This window comes from Nelumbo nucifera, chromosome 5 (genome assembly GCF_055504915.1).
Source record: "Nelumbo nucifera cultivar China Antique chromosome 5, China Antique-T2T, whole genome shotgun sequence".
Lineage (NCBI taxonomy): Eukaryota > Viridiplantae > Streptophyta > Magnoliopsida > Proteales > Nelumbonaceae > Nelumbo > Nelumbo nucifera.
In genome coordinates, this window is record NC_142653.1 from 85200302 (window position 1) to 85222926 (window position 22625).

The 22625-nt window shown below is 35.7% G+C and overlaps 1 protein-coding gene across 3 annotated transcripts in view; it reads right to left on the reverse strand.

Moving 5' to 3' along the window:
• The window catches only part of LOC104612935 (retinal-binding protein), a 152800-nt gene extending 136439 nt beyond the window's left edge, over positions 1–16361 (reverse strand). For 2 of the 3 annotated variants that reach the window (XM_010280593.3, XM_088887374.1), the window contains exons 1-3: positions 15978–16361; positions 8470–8597; positions 3145–3277 (exon numbers count right to left, since the gene is read on the reverse strand). In XM_010280593.3, coding sequence (XP_010278895.1) covers positions 3145–3277; positions 8470–8597; positions 15978–16137 — 421 coding nt within the window. In that variant the 5' untranslated portion in view covers positions 16138–16361. The remainder of the gene's footprint in view (positions 1–3144; positions 3278–8469; positions 8598–15977) is intronic. The other variant, XM_088887375.1, reaches the window with a different exon arrangement.
• Between the last annotated feature and the right edge of the window lie 6264 nt (positions 16362–22625).

Consider the following 22625-nt stretch of genomic DNA (forward strand, 5'->3'; position numbering starts at 1 on the left):
TCATATTTATTAGAGCATGGAGTAGTCCATCAGAACAGTTGTACATATACTCCACAACAGAATGGTGTAGCAGAAAAGAACAGGCATATTGTAGAAGTGGTAAGAAGTATGATGGTGAGTCCACAGTTCTAGTTCGGTTTTAGGGTGATGCAGTTCTTACAACAGTCTTCTTGATGAATTGGGTACCCTCTCGTGTTCTTGGATACACTGCTCCATTCGGACTTCTTTTTCCTGAGGGATAGATGTTTCATGTTCCATTGAGGGTGTTTGGATGTGTATGCTTTGTCCATATCCATGATCCTCACCACTCGAAGCTGGACCCTAAGGAAAAGAATTGTGTATTCCTCGGGCATGTAGGAAATCAAAAGGGGTATTGTTGTTACGATCTTGTGTCAGGGAGGTATGTTACCATGGATGTCACCTTTTTTGAGTCTAGATCTTTTTCTTCAGAGTCTTTCTCAAGGGAAGTGTTTAGGGGAAGGAAATAAGCAACCTACACCACTTCCTGTTCCAGCTCCTTTACCTACTCCAATGTCTGACCCAATTATTCCACCTACTTTGCCTGCTCTATTAAGTCCTAGTTCTCAATTTTTTACATGACAGTGCCTACGGTAGCATAGGGAGGTTGGTTCCACAACAAAGGAACCCACGCCACTTCTTATCAGCTCATGTTAGACTCCAGGTTTGGCTAACACAGACCCCAGGTATGCCTTTTGCTCCCCCTGATATTTCAGTCTAGTCATACTACACCTGTACCAAACACCACTACAGATGACCTAGACCTTCTTATTGCACTCAGCAAAGGGAGGAGAAAGTGCACAGCCCATTGTATCTCACATCATCTTTCCTACAGTGGGTTATCTTCCTCTTATGGGCCATTCCTTGCTTCTCTTGATTCTATGTCTATACCCCAAGTCTATTAGTAAGGTTCTCTCTCCAAACCTAAGTGGAAGACAACTATGCAAGAGGAAATAGAAGCCTTGATTCAAAACCAAACATCGGAAGTTGTGAATCTACCTGATGGAAAAGAGACAGTTGGTTATAAATGGGTTTATACTGTGAAGTACATGGCTGATGGAAGAATAGAAAGTTACAAGGCAAGGCTGGTTGCAAAAGGGTACACTCAGACTTACGAGATAGGCTACTAGGCCCCTCTTCCAACTTAATGTGAAGAATGCTTTTCTTAATGGAGATAGAGGTGTACATGGGTCTTCAAACTGGTTTTTATAGTAATGTACCAAAGGAAAGGTATGCAAATTGAAGAAGTCCTTATATGGTTTGAAACAATCACCCAAAGCTTGGTTTGGCAGGTTTAGGAGTGCATTGATTGTGTTTGGTTATACTCAAAAAGTCAAACCCAGTCTAATCATACTTTGTTTGTGAAGAGAAGGGGATTATTGGTGTCAATGTTGCTAGTGTATGTGGATAACATTGTAGCAACAGGGAATGACCCGATTGAGATTGATGCATTAAAGAAAAACTTATACTGGAGTTTGAGATTAAGGATCTTGGGGAGTTGAAGTATTTTCTAGGCATTGAGGTGGGAAGGGCCCAAACAATTGGATCTTCAATTCCTAGAGGAGTATGTGTTGGACCTATTACCGGAGATAGGAAAACTTGGGGTTAAACCAGTTGATACACCCATTGACCAAACTCACAAAATTAATGCTTCATATGGTGAACTAGTAAAGGATGTTGGGAGGTATCAAAGATTGGTGGGTCGGTTGTTATATTTGTGATTGACAAGACCAGATATCTCCTATGTAGTTAGTGTGGTGAGTCGGTACATGCATGCCCCACGAGTACAACACTGGGAAGCCATTGACAAGATTCTTGCCTATCTGGAAGGACTTCCAAGCAGAGGGATATGCTAACCATGGACATTTACACACAAATGCTACTTGGGCAAGGCGCCTAGACGATAGGAGATTTACATCATGAGTGTGTACTTTCTGATAAGCCTTGCTACTTTAGTTCACCTGTTAATCTTCTTTGGATCATTGATTATGGAACATGAAATCACATGACTTGTGTTTCACCTAGTTCACCCTATACCCCTTATTCTGCTAAAAATCAGATTGTCACTGCCAATGGTGAAAAACTTCAAAAAACCTGCTGAAGATTTAAGGGTGAAGTTGAAGATTGAAGGAGGCTTAGTTTTAAAGCCTTTTTTTATCAATATTAGTTTTAAAGCTTTTCCAAGATCGGTTAGCGACTCTAGACCTTGAGTTTCCCCTGAGATATGTCTATGCACTCCAAGTTCAGACTACAGAAGGGTTTGTAGATGTTCAAAGGTGGAGCCCGGTGTCCAACATAGTTGAACTAGGTGAAAATCCTGTGGTGAAGATAGTGGACTACCTTTTCACCTCTGGACTGAATCAATCAATGAGTGAATTGTTATTTGATATTGAAGAGAAACACAAAATTAGGATAGAGAAAGAAAGGATAAGAAGTTTTGGTTCAAATAGAAATCCTCCTTGCCATTGCATCAAGTGATGATTTGTTTTAGATGCTCCACCTTGACAATATTCTTTGTGCATTGTGGCTGTCCTCTTGCATGAATTCCAAGCTTGGTGCATTTCGGACGTATTCAAAAAAATAATTCTGAAGTTCCAGCATTGTGTACCTACCATATGTTGGTACACAGTGTTTGGTTGTTTTTATGTTGTTGTCACCAAGTTAGAGATTTGATTAGTGGGCATGAATTGTTTGTAAAAGTTACACCTGTATATGGTTTGTGGGCACCTGTTGTCTGAAAAGTGTTTCTGTATGGCGTTGTATACTCTGAACTGTTCCACTGTATCAATAAGCCATATTGCCCCTTGTCAGTTCCTACTTCCAAAACTCAAAGGACCAAGTTATAAAGAAAGTTTTTATTGATTATTGTAGACCCATCACTGATTAGAAGATTGTTGCCTGAACAGGATTACAATATAATTATCAGATGGAAGATATGAGAAATATAAAACTTGTAAAATACAGTATAAGATGTGCATTTAGTTTGTACCCATCATACACAATGACTGATGCAAGAAATTTAACAGCACTCGGCAATTGTTACATGGCAAACCAAGTAAGCAATCTTAATATGCAACTTAAATTTTGATATCAGTTTCTAAGATTCCTTGCAAGAACAAAAACAACCTGTATTGAATACATTCTCAGCATTCTTGGATTGGAAGGCCTCCAATAACTTCAAACAGTTTTGCAATTTTATTTGGAGCTTTCCGAGAACAGTTGCAATTTCAATGTCTTCAGCTGTACTCTGCTCCTGAAGCTGCACGGATTGGATAAATATATATAACCAACATATACATCAAGTTTATCTCCTAACTGCTAAGTAACTCCAAAACAAATGGCAATAAGAGTTATTATCATTAAGGCCACTAAAAACACATTGGTCCTAGCTATCTGGGGTCTTCAGAGGGGTAGGCTGGATATGTGTAAAGATCGTAGGGCTTAGGGGTGTTCAAATTCCGATTATAAACCAAAAATCGAACTGAACCAAACCAAACAAGCTAGTTCAGTTCAGTTAATTTGGGTATTGTTTGGTTCAGGTTTTTTTTTTTTTAATCGGTTATCAGTTTTGGTTCAGTTTGGCTGATTTTCAATCAAACTGAACTAGTGGTTTTATTTAATTAAGTATATTAAATATATAATATTCTATCTAATACTTTATACTTAATTACTTATTAATTATTATCTTTCCCAATGACCAATTCGGCAATTCCCCATTGGGCTTTGGGCCCATTCTAACTTTTAATTAATAATAGTTAATTAAATTGTCTAAAGACTCTAAACAACTAAAGTATTAAAACCTAGACTAATTATTAGTTCTTCATTAATTGTTTGTGAATAATGGCCAATTCGGAAATTCTCCATTAGCATTGGGCTTTGGGCCTATTCTAACTTTAAATTAATAATAGTTAATTAAACTATCTAAAGATTCTAAACCACTAAAGTACTAATTAAAACCATTGAACTTTTGGGCCATTCTAACTTTTAATTAATAACACTTATTAATTATTAATTGTTCATTAATTGTTTATGTGGAATCAGGATGGATGTTTACCATTTATGTGGAATCAAGGCCCAACAAAACCAAACTGAACTGAATTTGGTTAGAGTTGGTTTGGTTCTAAACTCTAGTTTCATTTGGTTTGGTTGGGGAAGACGGTCAAACCAAATAGTCGGTCAGGTACTCAGTTCTAACCGAACCGGCCAATTGTACACTCCTAGTAGGGCTGAAGGCTGATATTTTCTTTTATTTGGCTTGGGAGCATTGTTGTAATATTCATTGTAACCTACTTTATCATATCTGTACAGAATTCTTATATTTGTTTCTTGTGTTTGTGAGGGACACAACTGTCCTTTCACACTTTTTGTATCTTATTAAATATAAGCTCTTCTTGGGTCACAGTCTAACCTTAGGACACACCCTATTCAAATTTGTTTTCTCTCACTCCAACTACTCCTGACATGGTATCACAGCAGGTTCAAGTGACTGCTCTTGTTTGAAGTTTTGGACTTGTGGTTTGAGAGTTAAAAGACTTATTTAGTCATATTCTAGGGGATTCTTCTGGCTTCTCTTGGATTGTTTTGTTCAGTCCATATCTGTTTATTTTTCTGGAAAACCGTAGCACTCTCTTCATCTCTTTCTTTTGATCTTCAGTTTGGATGATCAGATCACTTTGACACTCTAGATCTGGTATCGCCTTAGGTGGATCTTCTCCTCTCTATTGTCTGATCTGAAGTGATGAACCTTTATTGCCTGATGCTATTGTACATAGACAACTTGTAGGCAGGGGTGGATTCAAGCCGATCTGAATACTTGGCTATTTGAGCTCAGCTCGCTGAAATTGGATTAGGCTCGAGCTCGATTCGAGCTAGAGACTTAAGCTTGAGCTCGGCTTGGTTCAAAGCTCGCAAGTTTGAGCTCGACTGCAAGCCAAGTTTTTTTCTTAAAAATAAAAATTATAAATATAAAAATATTTTTTTATTTTACATACAAAAATTAAGAATTATAAAAATTATTTATTATTATACACATAAAAAATGTTTTTATTTTACATACAAAAAAATAAGAATTATAAAAATTATTTACTATTATACATAAAAAATAAAAATATTATATAAAAAGTATTATTATATATAATAAAAATTATTTACTATATATATTTATATATTTATATTTATATGTATATGTATGTATATAATAAAAAAATAGTTATTTATTATACTAGGCTCGATTAGGCTCGCAAGCCTCACAAGCCAAGCTTCACTGGCTCGAGCTTGGCTCGATTAGCAAACGAGCCTATATATCAGGCTCGAGCTCAGCTCGAAGCTCAATTTAAACCTAGCCGAGCTAGAATAGCTCATGAGAAGCTTGGCTCATGGCCACCCATACTTGTAGGCAGCTTAATATATCTACAACTCCACCTAATATCTCCTATGTTGTTCAAGTTCCTAGTTTGTCTCCTCACCTCGACAACCTCATTTCTTTGAAGTGCATCAAATCATCCAATATATTTGTGGCACTCTTTCTCATGGCCTCCTCTTTCGTTCATCATCATCCACCCAGCTATCTACCATTGGTGATGCTTCTAGGGCAAGATGCCCTAATACCCAGCGAACTACTATTGGTTGGTGTATCTTCTTTGGAAATTGAAATTCCTCCGTATCTTGGAAATGCAAAAAAAAAGGCCATCTTCAAATCTTCCATTGAGGCTGAGTATCAGGTCATGTCATCTACTTGTAGTGAAATTATTTGGCTCAAAGTTTTACTTAGGCTATGTTTGGTTTGAAGGAAAAGGTAGGGAAACAAAGGGAAAGACAAAGAAACCTATACAAGGTTTGTAAAGGTTTCCCTACCTTTCTCTTCCTTTCCCTACTTTTTCCTTCAAACCAAACACAGCCTTATGGAATTGGGAGTTGACCATTCATCCCCAATTCCCTAATTGGTGTCTCTCCAAACTGCCGTATCTTATGCAAATTGAATGGTGAGAAAGCATTTCATTTACTAATTTCCTCTCCATTTTCTTGCTGTATTTGGGATTGGTTTCTTGCTTGTTTTGGATGCAAGTGGATCTCCCCTGTAGCTCGGACAGGTTGTTTCAAGGGTCTAATTTTAGAAGCCAGAAGAGGAGGGGCAGAATTATGGAGGTATACAAGGGCAGAGGTGTTTTGGACACTGTGGGAGAAGAGGAACCTTAGAACATTTGAAGGGAAAAGGACTACAGAGGCTATCATTGAAATCATCACAGTAAGGGCAGCACACTGGTTAAAGACATTGGACCTTTTCTCAGACTACAATGGATGACTTCTTTAGACATTGGAACTTTTTTCTTTTTTAATGAATCTGCAGTTATAAATAAAAAAAAATGCAAGATCCTCATATAAGAAACCAAAGGCAAAGAAGGATTGGTCACCACCAACTAGTGGATGGCTGAAATTGAACATTGATGGGAGTAGTTTGGGAAACCCAGGTGTGTCTAGAGTTGGAGTAATTGGAGATGATAAGGGGAATATAATGGCTCTATTTTCAGGGCCTATTGAGCAAGGAACTCTATCCGGGCAGAGCTAATGGCTACAGTGATTAGCTTGTAAGAAGCAAAGGAATTGAGTGCTTATAAGCTAGTTGTCAAAAGTGACCCCAAGGTAATTATAAGCTGGCTGTTGGATGGAAGTAAAGCTAATTGGTGTTACAGAAATAAAATCAGAAGGTATAATGGCATATCAAGACATGCAAATAGAAATACAGTGGGTACAAAGGTCAACAAATGATTTAGCTGATGGTCTAGCAAAGCAAGGGGTTACTAGATATCAGATGTATTGGGCTCAGTTATAAGATCTGAGTTGGGATGGGATAGCAGGGGCTATGCTCACACAATATATTTGTAATGTAAAGCTGCAATCTCTTGTTGTACTGCTTTTTCTTTTATCTAATAAAATTCTGTTTTCTGTTGTTGATCCAGTGTTTTAAAAGCGCAAGGGCCAATTTGTGCCTGAGGCCCAAAGCGCAAGACAAGGTGCACGCCTTTTTGAAGCAAGGTGCAATTACAAAAAAAAATGCTAAAATTCAAAAAAAATGTCAAAAAAATGCAAGAAATGCAAAAAAAATCAAAAAAAAAATATTAAACATAATGTTAATAAAAAATATAAACTTAAATTTTAAAATAAATGTTTTAGAAAACCTATTATCTAAAATTAAAATACATAAATATAAAGCGTATTCAAATGAAAGTTTAAAAATAAAAGCAAACATATAAAGCATTTTCAAGCATGTAAAACCCACAATCTCTTTTTTTCCTCAATTGCATTACTTCAAGTAGCTAATGTGATGTAAAACATATTGCATGCTTGATTCTATGAGTCACCTTTGCACCACACCCCTTGAGGCAAGCCCGAACAAGTCCATGTTAGGGTCTCAAGTTCATTCCAATAAAATATCTTCTTAAAAGACAATTAAAGTTATAAAATCATTACTTTTTATATGAGAAATAAGAATTTAAGACCTTAACATGGACTTGTTCAGGTTTGCCTCGAGGGGCGCCGTTAGACTCAAAAAAAAAAGCAAAAAGCGCAAAATTTAAAAAAGGCGCATGCCTGGGCTGAAGTGCAAGGCGCATCAGGCGTGCGCCTTTTGAAAGGAGTGCACCTAGGACCTAGGCGAGGCGCATACCCTAAAATGTGTCTCGCCTGTGTGCCTAGGCACACCTTTTAAATCACTATACTGATCAAAAAGAATATACGAGTGTGATAAAAATCGCCACAAATCCAGTGTTCCATCAGGGCACCAAGCATATAGAAGTTGACTGCCACTATATTAGAAATCAGTTCCTTGCTGGCCACATCACACTTCCCCATGTTTCTTTAGGACTTCAGCTAGCAGATCCTTCTACTAAAGCAATGACGAGTACCAGACATACATTTCTAGTTGACAAACTGGTGCCAGGGGGGAGTGTAGAGAGCATAGGGCTCAGGGTTGACATTTTCTATTATTTGACTTGGGAGCACTGTTGTAATATACATTGTTACCTATTGTATCATACTTGTACAGCAATCTTGTATTTGTATGTGAGAGACACAACTGTCCTTTCATACATTTTATATCTTATTAATATATAAGCTCTTATTGGGTCATCGTCTGACCTTGGAACACACCCTTTTCAAATCTATTTTCTCTCACTTGAACTGCTCCTAACGATACAGTCTTAACCTTTGGCATTTTTTTGCAAAAGTGACCACTCTCAGACTCAAACCCGTATTCTCACGCTTGCCAGCCCAAGATGTTACCATTAGACCATGCAATGGCCCCTAATAAGAGTGATTAACATGTTTCATAAAAAACACTCCAGCCACTAGGAACATGATAAGAGTGACAATTTGAGATAGTTAATACGGAGACTCTACATGGCATCTAGAGAGGAGAACTGATAGTGAAATCCAATGCAAGAAATTTACACTTACCGATCTTGGCCAATGAGATCTCTCCAATAAAAATAATATTTCTTCAATATGTTCTCTATTCTTCCACATGTTCTGATCAATTTTATGGGGAGGAGGACAATCTGCTTCACGTTCCAAGACACCTTCGGCTAGAATACAAAAACAAAAAAAATAAAAAAAGTTCCTGGTTAAATTTGTTAAAAAACAAGCAACTGCACAGAATTTCAAGAGAAAATAGTCGAAACCTGCATCTTTTAAATGATTGTTCATTTCCATAACTCATGCAATTTGCTGATATTTGGTGCAACACTATTGTAATACGAAATGACCATGTAAGCAATATATACAGGCATCACCAGTTCTTTTTTTTTTTTTTTGAAAGAGAGAGAGAGAGAGAAGGTAAAGTATCATTGTATTAATTATGAACAAAATGTACAGCAAGATGATGTACTAACCCCACCCTGCTTACAAAAAGCATATCATGTACAAAAAAAGGACTCAAAACCTACACCCCTAAACAGCCTGTGACCAGACAACCAAGAAAGCATCTCCCCACAATTTTCTGAAAAATGGAATAAGAAGAACTTGTCTTGCTTTTGAAGACCCAAGCATTTCTTTCTTGCCACATACACCAAAATACCACTGCTGGGATTAAATTCCAAACTAATTTTCCCCTTTTACTCAGACCCCCCCCCCAACCTCCAACCCTTTACAAAATCCAACTGAACCTGGCCAGCAACTTTTCACTTCAAAAAGTATGAAATTCTGTTCCAGATCTCTGAAGAATAATTGCAGTGCAGTAACAGGTGATTCACTATTTCCAGTTGTCCTTCACATAGGACACAGCTAGTTGAATCCAGTACAGCACCCTTTCGAGAGAGATTATCCCTTGTAAGTATTCTGTTGAGGTATGCCGTCCAGACAAAAGAAAAGAAATTTTTTATTTTTTAAGGCACATCACATTTTTACACCAGATGATGTGGATTGGAACTGAATGTCCTTCTGAACTGTCCAAAGACTTGTAAAAAGATTTAACTGTAAATTTTCCAGTCTTCTCCCACTTCCAGATTTTACTATCAGCCCTTGCTGGCTCCAAATGTGTACTGTAAAGGGGTTGCAGTAGTTCCAGACTTCCATCCACTCCACTTCCCAATCATTTAGATTCCTCCTGAACTGTGGGACCCAACCACAGTACCATCTTGGATTTGCAAGCTTTCAGCAACCTTAGCTTCTTTGTTTGCTGCAACTTCAAACAAGGCAGGGAACCTCTCATTCAAAGACCTCTCCCCACACCAAACATCCTTCCAAAATTTGACCCTCTCCCCATTTCCTACCTTGAACTTCACACCTTTTGCAAACCAATGATAAGTCTTTTTGATACCTTTCCTAACCGAGCATCCATAGGACTGATTTGAAGTTCCTGGATCCCATCCAAAATTTCTATCACCACACTTGGCCTGCACCACACTTTTCCACAGCCCTCCTTGACTCTCCCCAAATCTCCAAAATCACTTCCCCAGCAAAGCAGTATTGATACTTTTACCCTTCTAACCCCCAACCCCCTACAGCTTTGGGCTGACGGACCTTGTTCCAGTTTACCAAGTGGTACTTCTGCACTTTCCAGCCTCTCCAGAGGAAATCCCTCATCTTCTTTTTGATGGTAGCAGCCATTCCTGCCGGAATTGGGTACAAGGATAACAGATACATTGGGAGGGAGGATAGCACACTTTTCACCAGGGTAACCTTGCCTCCATGAGAAAGATACATGGTTTTCCAGGAGGCCAGCTTCTTTTCAAGTCTTTCAACAATTGGCTCCCAGATTGTTTTGGAGTTACATTTTGCACCTAAGAGCATGCCCAAATATTTCAGAGGCATCACCAATTCATTTTGCCGGTATCTGTAGCCCAATCTATAGCGGCAGCATATCTTAAGGATAATAGAACAACTATTTTGAATTCAACTTATTAAAACAATTTTAATTGCATTAATAGTTTCAGGAAATCCATTCAAAATAGAAAAGAAAAAAAAAATCCCAATGGAGTTATTGTTATTTGGTTCTAGTGAGCCAAACAAAAAGGGCCAATAGGGTTAAAATTAAAAAAAAAAAAAAAAAAAAAAAAAAAAAAAAAAAAACCTGGAATGTTCAGTAGTCAGGGCTTGGCACAGAGACCTTAGTCCCAATTGCAACTGTCTAGGATCAGTTGAGAGTTATTTTGGGCCTAACAGCTTCTAAAGGTCAATAAATAGAACTAGGGGCCAATCGTAAAGGGCATGGGTTAAAGTAATGATAAATAATTTGAGGGCCCATAATTTAATGGATATGGCACTGAATAGATTGTAATGGTGGAACACGATTCATGTAGCTAATGAAGGATAGACCAGTTCCCTTATGGCTTTGCTCGTGGAAGTGCATCCTATCAAAATTACAATTCAAAGTGAACAAAGTGAATTGCTTTCTTATGTTATGAATTAGCAATTTTTATTTTCTAGATGAGTGAGAAGTTCTTAGGAGTTAGGAAGCATAGTTAATAAATTGGAGGAGGAGGAGGAGGAGGATGTTTCGTGAGAATAGGGTGAGTTATTGTTCACCCAAAAAAGACCCTTCTTATACTAAATGGTGAAAGTTTCATAATGCCCTTGAATGGGCGCCCGAATACAAAAAAAGATAGAAAGACGAAATCACCCTTGCCCACAATACATATTCTTTTTTTTTATCAATCCCACAATACATATTCTTAACACTCCCCCTCAAGCTGAGCATAGATATCTATCATGCCTAGATTGCCAAGGTTTCTACTTTCTACCAAGTTGACTTGTGGAGCCCCATTGTGAGACAATCAACGAGTTGATTCTCTAACTTGACAAAAGACACCCATATTTCTCCACTAGCTATTCTTTCTCTAATGAAGTGTCTCTATCAACCCTCAATGTGCTTTATGTGGCCATGTTGGACTGAATTATGGGCAATGTTTATGGCAGCTTGGTTATCACAATACAGCCTCATTGGAACATCAATTTAGATCCCAATCTCAGATAACAAGGTCTTTAGCCAAAGTAACTCTAGTCAAGGTTCAAAGTATCAACACGTATCAGCCCGTATCGGCTGATACGTATCATGCCGATGGCTTCCCGATACGCCCCTACAAGGGTTGTATCGGGTCAGACCATGGTTCAGAGGGTAGCTGGGACTTAAACCGACCCCTCTGAATCGGTTTTGAAAAAATAAATAAATAAAATATAAAAAAAGCACTAACACAAGTTGATACACCCTACCGGCGTATCGGCCTGTGTCGATATTTAGAACCTCGACTCTAGTACACCATGAGCCATAGCTCTATTCTGTGTCTACACTAGATGAAGCTACAATTGATTGCTTTTTACTTCTCCATGATACAAAATTACCTCCCACCAACGCACAATAACCAGAGGTGGACCTCCTATCATCCACAAAACCTACGCAATCTACATTAGTATAAGCATCAACCTTGAGATGTCCATGGTTGGAGTACAACATTCCTTCACCTGGACATTCCTTTAACTAGGCAAAATCCCGTTGATTGCCTACATATGTGAAGTTTTGGGTTTATGCATATACTGACTCACCACACTTATGGCATATGATATATCAGGCCAAACACAAATAAAGAAGTCAACCAACTAGTCTCTAATAAACACCTTTGTCTAGAAGAATGTCTCCATCATCAACACTCAATTTATGATTGGGGTCAATGGGAATTTTAATTGGCTTGCACCTAACTTGCCTACCTCTTGAAAGAGGTCAAGAACATACTTTTTTTGTGAAATAATTATAAAAAAAAAAAACATACTTTTATGTGAAATACTGAAATGAAGATCCATTCCTTTGACCTTGCCACTTCAATCCCAAGAAAGTATCTGAGACTACATATACAAGATCTTTGATCTCAAATTCAAGAGCAATGAATGATTCCAACTTAACAATTCCAAAGTTATCATCTCTAGTAACAACAATATCATCAACATACACTATCAACAGAATCACTACGCCATTGACCCTTCTTATAAAAAGCGTATGATTTGCCTATGATTGAGTGAACCCAATTGTAAGAACAATCTTTCTGAATCTATCAAACCAAGCTCTACGAGATTGCTTGAGTTCATAAAGGGATTTCTTTAGATGGAAAACCTTCCCCTCACTATCAAGGAGGCTTACTCTCAAGGAAGGATCCATGTAGACCTCTTCTTGAAGAACTCCATTGAGGAAGGCATTCTTCACATCCATTTGGCATAGAGGCCATGAATAGTGAGCAGTAAGAGACAAAATCACTCAGATAGAGTTCATCTTAGCTATAGGTGCAAAGGTCTCCTGATAATTAATCCCATATGTTTGGGTATACCCTTTTACCACCAACCTTGCTTTGTATTTTTCAATTGAGCCATCATCCCGGTGGTTAACTGTATACACCCACTTGCAACCAACAAGGACCTTACTCATAGGAAGTGGAACAAATCACTTTCTCTAACAGGTGTTGTAGATGGTCTTCTATGCACATGACCAAACCATCTCAATCTACTTTCTCTCATTTTATCACCTATTGGAGCTACTCCTAGGTTCCTTGGTATGACTTCATTTCTAAACCTTATCCTTCCTGATTTTACCAATCATCCATCGAAGCATTAGTATTTCTGCCACACTCATTTTTTAAACATGTCGTCTCTTAACTACCCAATATAAAATAGTGAAAAGAATCTTCATTTATTGAAATTGAAATCCCACTACTGGTATGACCCAATATAAGACCCCAATAAATGTTCCTAATTCAAACCACACCCACCCCCAACCTTCCAAAAGAAACCTCAGAACAATCTTAAAGCAACCTTCCAATCTAGACTCCAAATCAGAACCAATTTCTTTTTCAAATAAAGGACATAGATAGCAACATCTAATTTCATAAAATGTAAGTATATTTATAAGACAAATATAACTATTGTATCATAACATCTTTCCCTTGAGGTGCTTTACAATCATCCTTATCTTTAGTGGTTCATATCATTGCTACACAACATGGGCACAATTGTTTGTTCAACTCGTTTTTTTTTTTTTTTTTTGATGAATAAAGAAAATCTTATTACTTAAAAAGAAAATAGAGAACTTTGAACTCATACAACAGCCCTTGGAGAGGCACAAGTTTCAGCCTCTCTCAACTGATTACAAGGAGTCTAGAGAGAAAATACGAGCATTACAGCTGAGCCCAAAACAAGACTTCCCTATTTGCCCCTTGCTTAGCTAAATCATCAGCCAAAGCATTTGCTGATCTTCCCAACCATTGTGTAATAACAGACATATTCCTTGTCAGCAACTTAAATTTTTGACTTCATTCCTGTAGCACCACATAGTGTCCTCAGGGTTCTTCAACCACCTTGGAATCCACTCAAGGTCCTTCAACTTGTTGTGCTAAGAAACAATGGCATGTACTATCAACAGAATTCTAGCACTTGTGATAAGGAAATGCCACATATTGTCATTCATTGACTAAATTTTAAATTTTGACATTTTTTAATAAATACATTTTAATTTTGACATTTAGATATAGTAGAAGTCCAGGACTGTTATCAGTCTTGAACCCTAATGGATTTCAGGATCGAAAATAAGAAGAAAGGTAAGAGGAAAGAAGAGGAAGAGGGAGGAGAAGCAGTAGAACACAAGAGTTGAAAGGAGGAGCAGAAGCTTAATGTTCTGCCGCCGCCACTTTAATTAATATTTATAGGTTATGCTCATTACATGGAAAGGACAGATCTGCCCTTAGTCTTTACATAACAAATAGAGCAAAAAATAAGACTGAAATAAATAACAACTGAAACAACTAAATGACCAATAGCTAACCCTAGGCAGACTAGAACATCCTCTACCCTACGAACACAGTGGGACCGTAGCTGTGGGGCCCACATCAGTGTTCTCTACAGATATTTTATTATTAAACTAGCATGATTCTATATATTAAACAAAGATATTTTATATTTTATTGTTCTATATTTTTTCCCATCGGTAATATTAAGTGTATCATAAATGTATAAGATATACAAGAGTGAGAGGAATACCAGAATATTCTCTAACTAGACAGAATTAGAGGGTGCCCTGATCAATATCATCACTGTTAGAATTGCACATTGGATGCATACACCAAAAGAGTTCAGGGATCTTGTCTTAGACGATATTGTTTGTAGCTGATTAGTGGTCATAAACTCTTCTACTCCTAGACAGAAAGTGGATCAGAATTGGACCCCCTCCTCAAGGAGTAATCAAGCTCAATTTTGTTGGCTGTTCTTTGGGGAAACCCAGGGACCTCTAAAGTAGGAGTTACACAAATGCAAAAGGTAACATACTATAGGCACACTTATGCCAAATAAGGTAAGGGGCATGGCTAGAAATGAGAAAAAGTCTTTGATTCAGGGATTCATGTTCTTACCTTGGTTGAAGCTGATCAAGAGGCATTGAAAGGAGTTCATAGGTGGTTATTGGCTGGTTTAGAGATGGAACCAACGAAACCCAGGTTTAACATTTCCAAATAAAATGGGCCATGCATCTAGCATCAAGGATAACAACTCGTCCGGATGAACTTAAAGATCAACAAACTCTAGCTAGCAAAGGTGTTAAGCTGGTTACAGAGGGGAAGTGGTCTTTGGAAGTTTTCTAATGAAAGAAGGGAAATCAAATGGCTAACTAGAGGGATGGACATCCAATTTCAGTGGGTGAAAAGAACAGGAAATGTGTTTGCAGATGATTTGGAAAAGCAAGGGGTGGGAAGGGATCAATTGTACTGGGCTGTATTGTGAGCTTTTATGTTGCTCTTTTGGAGAGAGTCAAGTCTTTTTAGCTCTCTGGATTGCTGTACGTATTTTTTTTATGAATCTAACGAAATTCTGTTATTGATAAAAAAAAAAAGGTAAGAAGAGCAGTTGTTTTGGGTTGGATGAACTCTCTCTTCCAGGATAGCTTTACCACGTATTTACAGCATTGCCTTGCCTCCATTTTAGGGACATTTATATCTTACCACCTTTTTTTTCATAAATAACAGAAAATTTCATTCATTAAGAATATGGAATAAGGAAGTACAAAGAGAAGGGAGAGGTAAGCCCTCTTAACTCTTAATTGTGAGGTTATTGATCCGTCCTACTTGATCCGGTTGCCAATCCAGTCACTCTTCTCTCCTCTCTGACTTTTCTTGTGTAATTATTTATATATTTTCTAAATATGCATACACATATATTTAAGTAAATTCATAAACATAACATCTCAAGGTTTAGTTCTTGTGCTTTTGGATGTCCCGAGGCTCAAACCAAGGCAAGCAAAGCTTACAAACTAACAAACTGAAGTTAGCGTTTTATTACTATTGGAATTTGAGTACGCTTACTTAAACAGTAATCAGGAATATGAAACTAATATGTATCAGAGTTGGTGTCATTTAACAATGTGTCAAGATAAACAGTATTCTGCATGGAAATTGCGGAAATAAGAATTGATAATAAGAGAAAACAGAAAAGAAACTCACCTTCAGTGAGTGGAAATTCCTTCTGCAAATCGCTTGACATTGAGCGAAGCTCGGCGGTTAATCCAGAGACATCATCTGGAAGAGGTTCGAAAGGGTACTTGTCATAGTACCGAGCCAAAAAGGCCCTTGTTATCGGCACCAATCCCTCTGTTGAAGCCATTGACACGCAGAGCCGTGGAGCGTGAGTGGATTTTTTCTTTTTCGTGATGGATTGAATGATTGATCGATTTTTTTTGCTTGTCCCGCACTAGAGTAGAAAAAAATGGTTGAACATAGAAGAACGGATCAAATAAAGAGGGAAAGGGTCTTCGGGGGTAGGGGGGTAAAAGACCGATGGCTGGAAAGTCCACGCCTTCGTTACGGCGGAGAATCAAGTCCCGTCCCGTTGCCACCACATAGAATTTTTATTTTAAAGGAAAAATTATAAATTAGTACCATGTAATTTGGGGTTAGTGTCAGTTTGGTTATCTAACTTCAAAATTTGCTAATCAATTATCTAAATTTTTAAAATATGTCAATTTACTACCTATCGTTTACTAGTCATTAAATGGCATGTAAGAAGGCATAAATATCTTTTGAATATCATCTAATTTTCTTTATAAATGTTATTCTTTTAACAAGTCTGAACATCCTTTAAATGAGGCCAAATTGAGCCTGGGTGATAGATTTACTATCGGCTTTATGATCATTTTCCATATCAAACACTCAAGTTTGTGTAGAAGCTAGTTAACAACACTACTTTAAATAGGAAACCTGGCCAAAGGTTTTTAGAGTTAACTGGTTGTATTCTGCAACCGAGAGATGTTCAATAAATGGCAAGGATAGAGATGGTGGGGAGAGAATTATGACCGAATCATGGAGCTCTATAATGTTCAGAGGCAATGCAAACCTCTGCTTGATGGTTTTAGGACTTTTGGAATTTGCCCCTCCAAAGATGTTGGTTTTTATTAACAGCAAGATATGGCAACCTTGACTCCAATCCTCCATATTCATGATCCAATGGAATGGAAGTGAAACCGAGGCACTTTTAGATAATCCATAGGGATGCATTTAGATGGACTTCAACAACCTTAATCGCCACTTCAATGTACTAGTAAGTCTGTACGTGTTTTGTACATGGCAATTCTAGATGATGATGATGATAATAGTAATAATAACAATAATAATAATAATAACAACAACAACAACAATAATAATAATAATAATATACAAAATTTTCTATAAACTTTATATATATTTTTATTTTTTATAATTACTCATATGCACATTGTAAAAGCTAAATCTAATTACATAAACACCTCTTCCAAATATGTGATATTTAGATCTAATTGTGAAGTTTCAAGTATCATTTACAAGCCTATATGCTTGGCTAAACTTTTCTTTTTGTAGTGTTCTATCTTTTTGGTGCATATTTTTTCTTTTGTTCATTTATTAAAAATGTAAGATTTAAATAAGGTGAAAAGTAGTAGTTCAATTTATAATTTAAACCTTATAATTAAATATGGACTAAATTAAAAAATGAGTAATTTAGTCATTGTTTTAAAAATCGGACCAAATCAGACAGATAAACCTTTTGGCCTAGGAATCAAACAAGTCACCGGTTCCAATTTTGGCTTTGAACCGCTATTTTACAAAAAACCGTTGAAATGGTTAAAGGATCACGAACCCAGGCAGTTTAACCATTAAAATGTTTAACTCAATTAATGGTTCTTGGGTTGCTTTCAAACAAATTCCAATTTTTTTATTTATTTTAAAATAGAAATTAGAAAATAAAAAATGAAAAAAAAACTTTAATGTCTCATAATCTTGTTCGATTATTCCCAATGGCCAAAAGTAGTTAGGGTTTTTAGTTTTTCCATTTTGATTTTGAGTTTTCTCATTTCTGTGATTCTTTTTAAATTGTAATAACAATAAAAATCGCAAATGCAATAAAGAAATCGAAAAATCAATGCAAGAAATGAGAGGTTAAACATTGGTTTTATATTAAAAATCTAAGATACACAATGAAGCAAATGATCTAGAATCTAAGGGAGATATAAGAAGATGGCAAACGATGTTGTAGTGACAATGATGGTTAATATTGAGATAGTCATTGGCAGAGTGGTTCCTTATTCTTATTCTTCTCACTTGTTAGCTTTAACCAACTGCCTCATTCTCAAAATCTCACACTCCACTCTCCTAATAATGTATATATATGGTGGATTTTAACATTATCCCAATCTAACAATCAAAATAAAAAGTTATATTATATTTTACACCTTATCGGTTTGACCCGCTCAAACTAGACGACTGAACCACTAACTTGGAAATTAGAAGCCAAAAAGGTTCCATTTCCAGGTTGGTTTTTAAAACCTTGATTTTAGTCGAAAGAAAGTTCAATAATATTATTCATATTTTTAATAGTAGTGTAAATATAAAATTGTAGATGTGTTCAATTTTTATATACCTTTTTTTTGTATTATTGTGTGTAAAAATAATTCTGATGTGTTAGACTTATTTTGTGTTTAATATGATATACATATATATATATATATATATATATATATATATATATATATAATATTATACATGTGTCTAAATGCCTTTTTTTGCAAAATTTGTGTTTTTTTTAATTTTTATATTTTATTATTTATTTACGACATTAAAGGTTAACACATTTTAACCCAAAAGTTGAACTATTTATTATTAATTCCTATATTTCATTTTCGATCATTTCTAAATTATGTATTTCATTTTCATTATCACTAAAAATAATTATTGTTTATTATACTTATTTTTAAATTTGATTAATAAAAATATCATAAGTGTGTCTATTTTTTTCTACATTTTTTTGTAATTTTCTATTTTTAAATATTTGTTACTTAACTATGACTTCATAGGTTGATCAATTTGATTCAAATGGTTGAATTTCTTAGCCACCACTTGGATAAAGAATGATTTTGTTTTTGAGTTAGTTTAAAATATATGGGTTTATATTATTAAAAATATTGACATAGATCTAATTAGTAGCATTTATTAGTGAAAAATAAATTAAAAATATAGGATTTAATAAGAGAAAATGGGATTTAATACTAAGGTGGAAAATAATAATTAAAGATATATTTTGAATCCTTATAATTACAGATGAATCAAATACATACAAATATATACAAATATAGACATTTTAGTAGCCATCAAAACTGACATTAAAATTATCACAAAATAACTTTTATATCTTTTCTTAAAAAAATAAAAGATAATTTAGATAAAAAAAAATCAAACTTCATTCGCAATTTCACACATGTAGTATAATTTCTACCGCTAGAGAAATCAAAGTGGATTGGTGAGTCTATGCAGTAATTAACTTAGGATATGAGTAAATAAGTATGGTAAGACAGTCCATTCATCGCGCGTCCATACGTCTCTTCGCACCATAAATGTTGAACTTCAAACATAGCCGTCGTCGGCCCCATCCGTTCAAAGCTGCATTAAGTAATAATATCTCATGGCTACGGAAGTCGAGTAACGAAATGTGATCAGTTTGCCGACAACGGTTCACATAGGAGAACTGGGTCTTGTTCATAGAGTCTGGTAAGGATTTTGTAGAGTCTTGTTCGTAGAGTCTGATAAGGATTTTGTAGACATTTTCTTCAGTCTATTGACACTGCCAATTGGAACAAGTCGCTCATGGAAAGGGAATCGAATCGGCTCAAGAAAAAAAGACTTAAAAGTTGTGTTTGGTGAAGACCCCAAAAGCCCCAATGTACTTTTATTAAGTTATGAAACCAACTTGAGGTGAAGCTATAATATTAGTATCTTCTTCAAAGCAGCTAAATAAATGCAACTCAATGGAAGCTAAAGCCCTCCAAAACGGGTTCTTAGAAATGAGGAGGCACCAACTGGTTTTTGTACTCCCATTGGAGGGGGTGCCCATCATGAAATTCAAAAGAATGCCTAGGCGGGCAGTCGCTTATCAAAGGTGACAAAATTCTAAACATCGTGGTAATCATGAAAGGTTCTTGTACAATAATCATCACAAGATTGCTTGGCAAGGGCATCCACCATTGAGTCACCTCCAGAAAGATTAAACATTCTATCAACTTCCAAATATGTATCTTCTCCAAAACCCATAGATTATTGGATTTTCAGAATATAAACCTTTCCTTGACATGAAAAATGCAAAACCCTTCCTAACCTTACCTTTCATGCATTTGAGGGTGGAGTGGGTTGGGTCCAAAACCTGGAAATAATTTCTTATTATTTTATTTTATATATAAGTAATGAATAAGTAAAATAACATACACAAACATCAAAGTTCTAAATATTTGATTAGAACATTCAGAAAACACATAAACTACCGATTATTCTTTACATAAAATTCAAAATACTATTAAATTTAACATCTAATACATAAGTTAATATGCTTTCCAACAATATGCGGGTTGGAGAGGATTGAGTTTAGCTTAATACCGCACCCTACTCGTACTGATAAAAGGTTGTAAAATCACAAAACCCTTATCTGTCCCAAAATCCATTTTTCAAGTAAGAAAGATAAAATAAAAACCCCACCCTATCCGGTCGGTAGGGGCGAGTACCCCCGGGTACGGTAGAAATTTCCATCCATACCCTTAACTTTGAAAAGAAAACTACAAATTGATCTCCATTTATTAAGCATGACCAAAGAGCTTTTTATAGACGTATAATATATCATATAAACTTCAATGGTGGTCTGAGGATTGACTCAACCAACCAACCTTAATAAAATGGCCAATTAATTAAGTCATAATTAGCTACCCATAATTAGCTACCAAAAGATTAAGTATTTTAAGTCCAACCCTGCCTAATGGTATGATCTAAATAATTTTTACATGTTAGTTCAAATTGACCAAAATACCCTTTCTTGTAGAAGCAATTGGAAGCTTACAATTAGATGAAGAATAATTTGAGAAAAAAAAAAGGAGAAGAGTGTGCAAAAATGGGGTAGCTACATATTGGCCTGCCAGAAGGTAAAATCCAAATGATGACGAAAAAAATTGAATTGAAAACAATGATGATGATTTTTGAAAATAAACCATTGCGCTTGAGAGTGCCTGACTTTAATAGAAGTATAGAACACATTCTTTCAAAGACTTATCTTTTGATCAGATACTAATTCATAAGAGCGAAGAGAAAATCCATCAGTAAAGCAAGGTTATGTTTAAAGCCATTAGTAAATATAAACTGTGTGTGACTAATTGGGCAATCTCTCGTCTATGATTGACCAAGTTGGAATGCATATAGAAAAGTTTACTCAACCCTCAACTTAAGAGTTAAGGTCTCTTTAGCAATAATCAATATATATGGGGATGGAGGATCACCATGCCTAAAACCCCGAGTAGATTAAAAGTATCCCTTCAAGGCACCATTATTGCAAATTGAAATCTAATAGTTCATCAACATTTTCATGATCAGGCCAATCCAAGTATCATTAAAGCCAAACTGAGTGAGAACATCAAATATGAAGGACAATTCCAACTAACGGTATGCCTTCATTATGTATAACTTAGGCTCAGTTTGGAATGTATAAATACAAATATATACAGTACTAATACATTCAAAATACATGGTTTTGCACTTTACAAATTTGTATTTGTACTCTTTCTAAACTGAGTCTTGGAAGGAGTAAAAATACAAATATGTAGAGTGCAAAACCTTACATGTATTATTTTGTATATATTTGTGCTGTACATATTTGTATTTGTACTCCTTTCCAAACTGAGCCTTAAGGACCACATTGTTGCCACATTTGAGAAATGCCCCTTATTTAAGAGAAATCATCTTAGGCAGCACCAATAGTCTATCAGCCATAATTCTAACAATCATCATATGTAAAATTGCACACACTAACGGGTTTGTAGCTAGCAAAGGACTTGGGTATTGGACACTAAGGAATTAAGGATATGTACGATGAAGTGTAGTTCTTTGGGAGCCCACCTCCTTTGAAGAAGTAGCAAACAAACTTATTAAAATCGGCCTTAATTAATTAATTGCCAAAGCAATGCCATTGGCAAAAACAAACACTATACCTCATTAATCTCTCGAACGAGGGTTTTGCTATAACATATTCACTATCCTCATTCAACATCACCCTAGGATTGACTTATAATAATTATTTGTTATGATGACAACCCTCAGAAGTAGGGTGTTTACGGTTCGATTAACCGAATCATGGGCATATTTTGCAAACCGAATTAGTGATATCAGTTTTTTCATTTCTCTAAACCGAAATCGAATTGGTACCATCGGTTAACCAGTCCACCAGTTTCAGTTTTTGACCGGTTTGGTTCTTCGGTTTTTCAGTTTTTTATATTTATAATATATATTATATAAATATATATAATATTATGTTATAAATAATAAATGATATATAATATATTTATAAATAGATTATTATAAATATAATATAAGTATATATTTATATATAATATATAAAAAATATGTGGCATATATTAAAAAAAATATATAAAATATACATATAAATATATATACCGGTCGGTTTGATTAACAGCCAATTTTTTTGTAGGTTAACTGAAAAACAAACCGGTTCTTTGGTTTTTCAAAAAATCCAAACTGAAACTGAACTAATCGATTTGATTAATTGCATTTTGCGGTTCGGTTTGATTTTTCTGT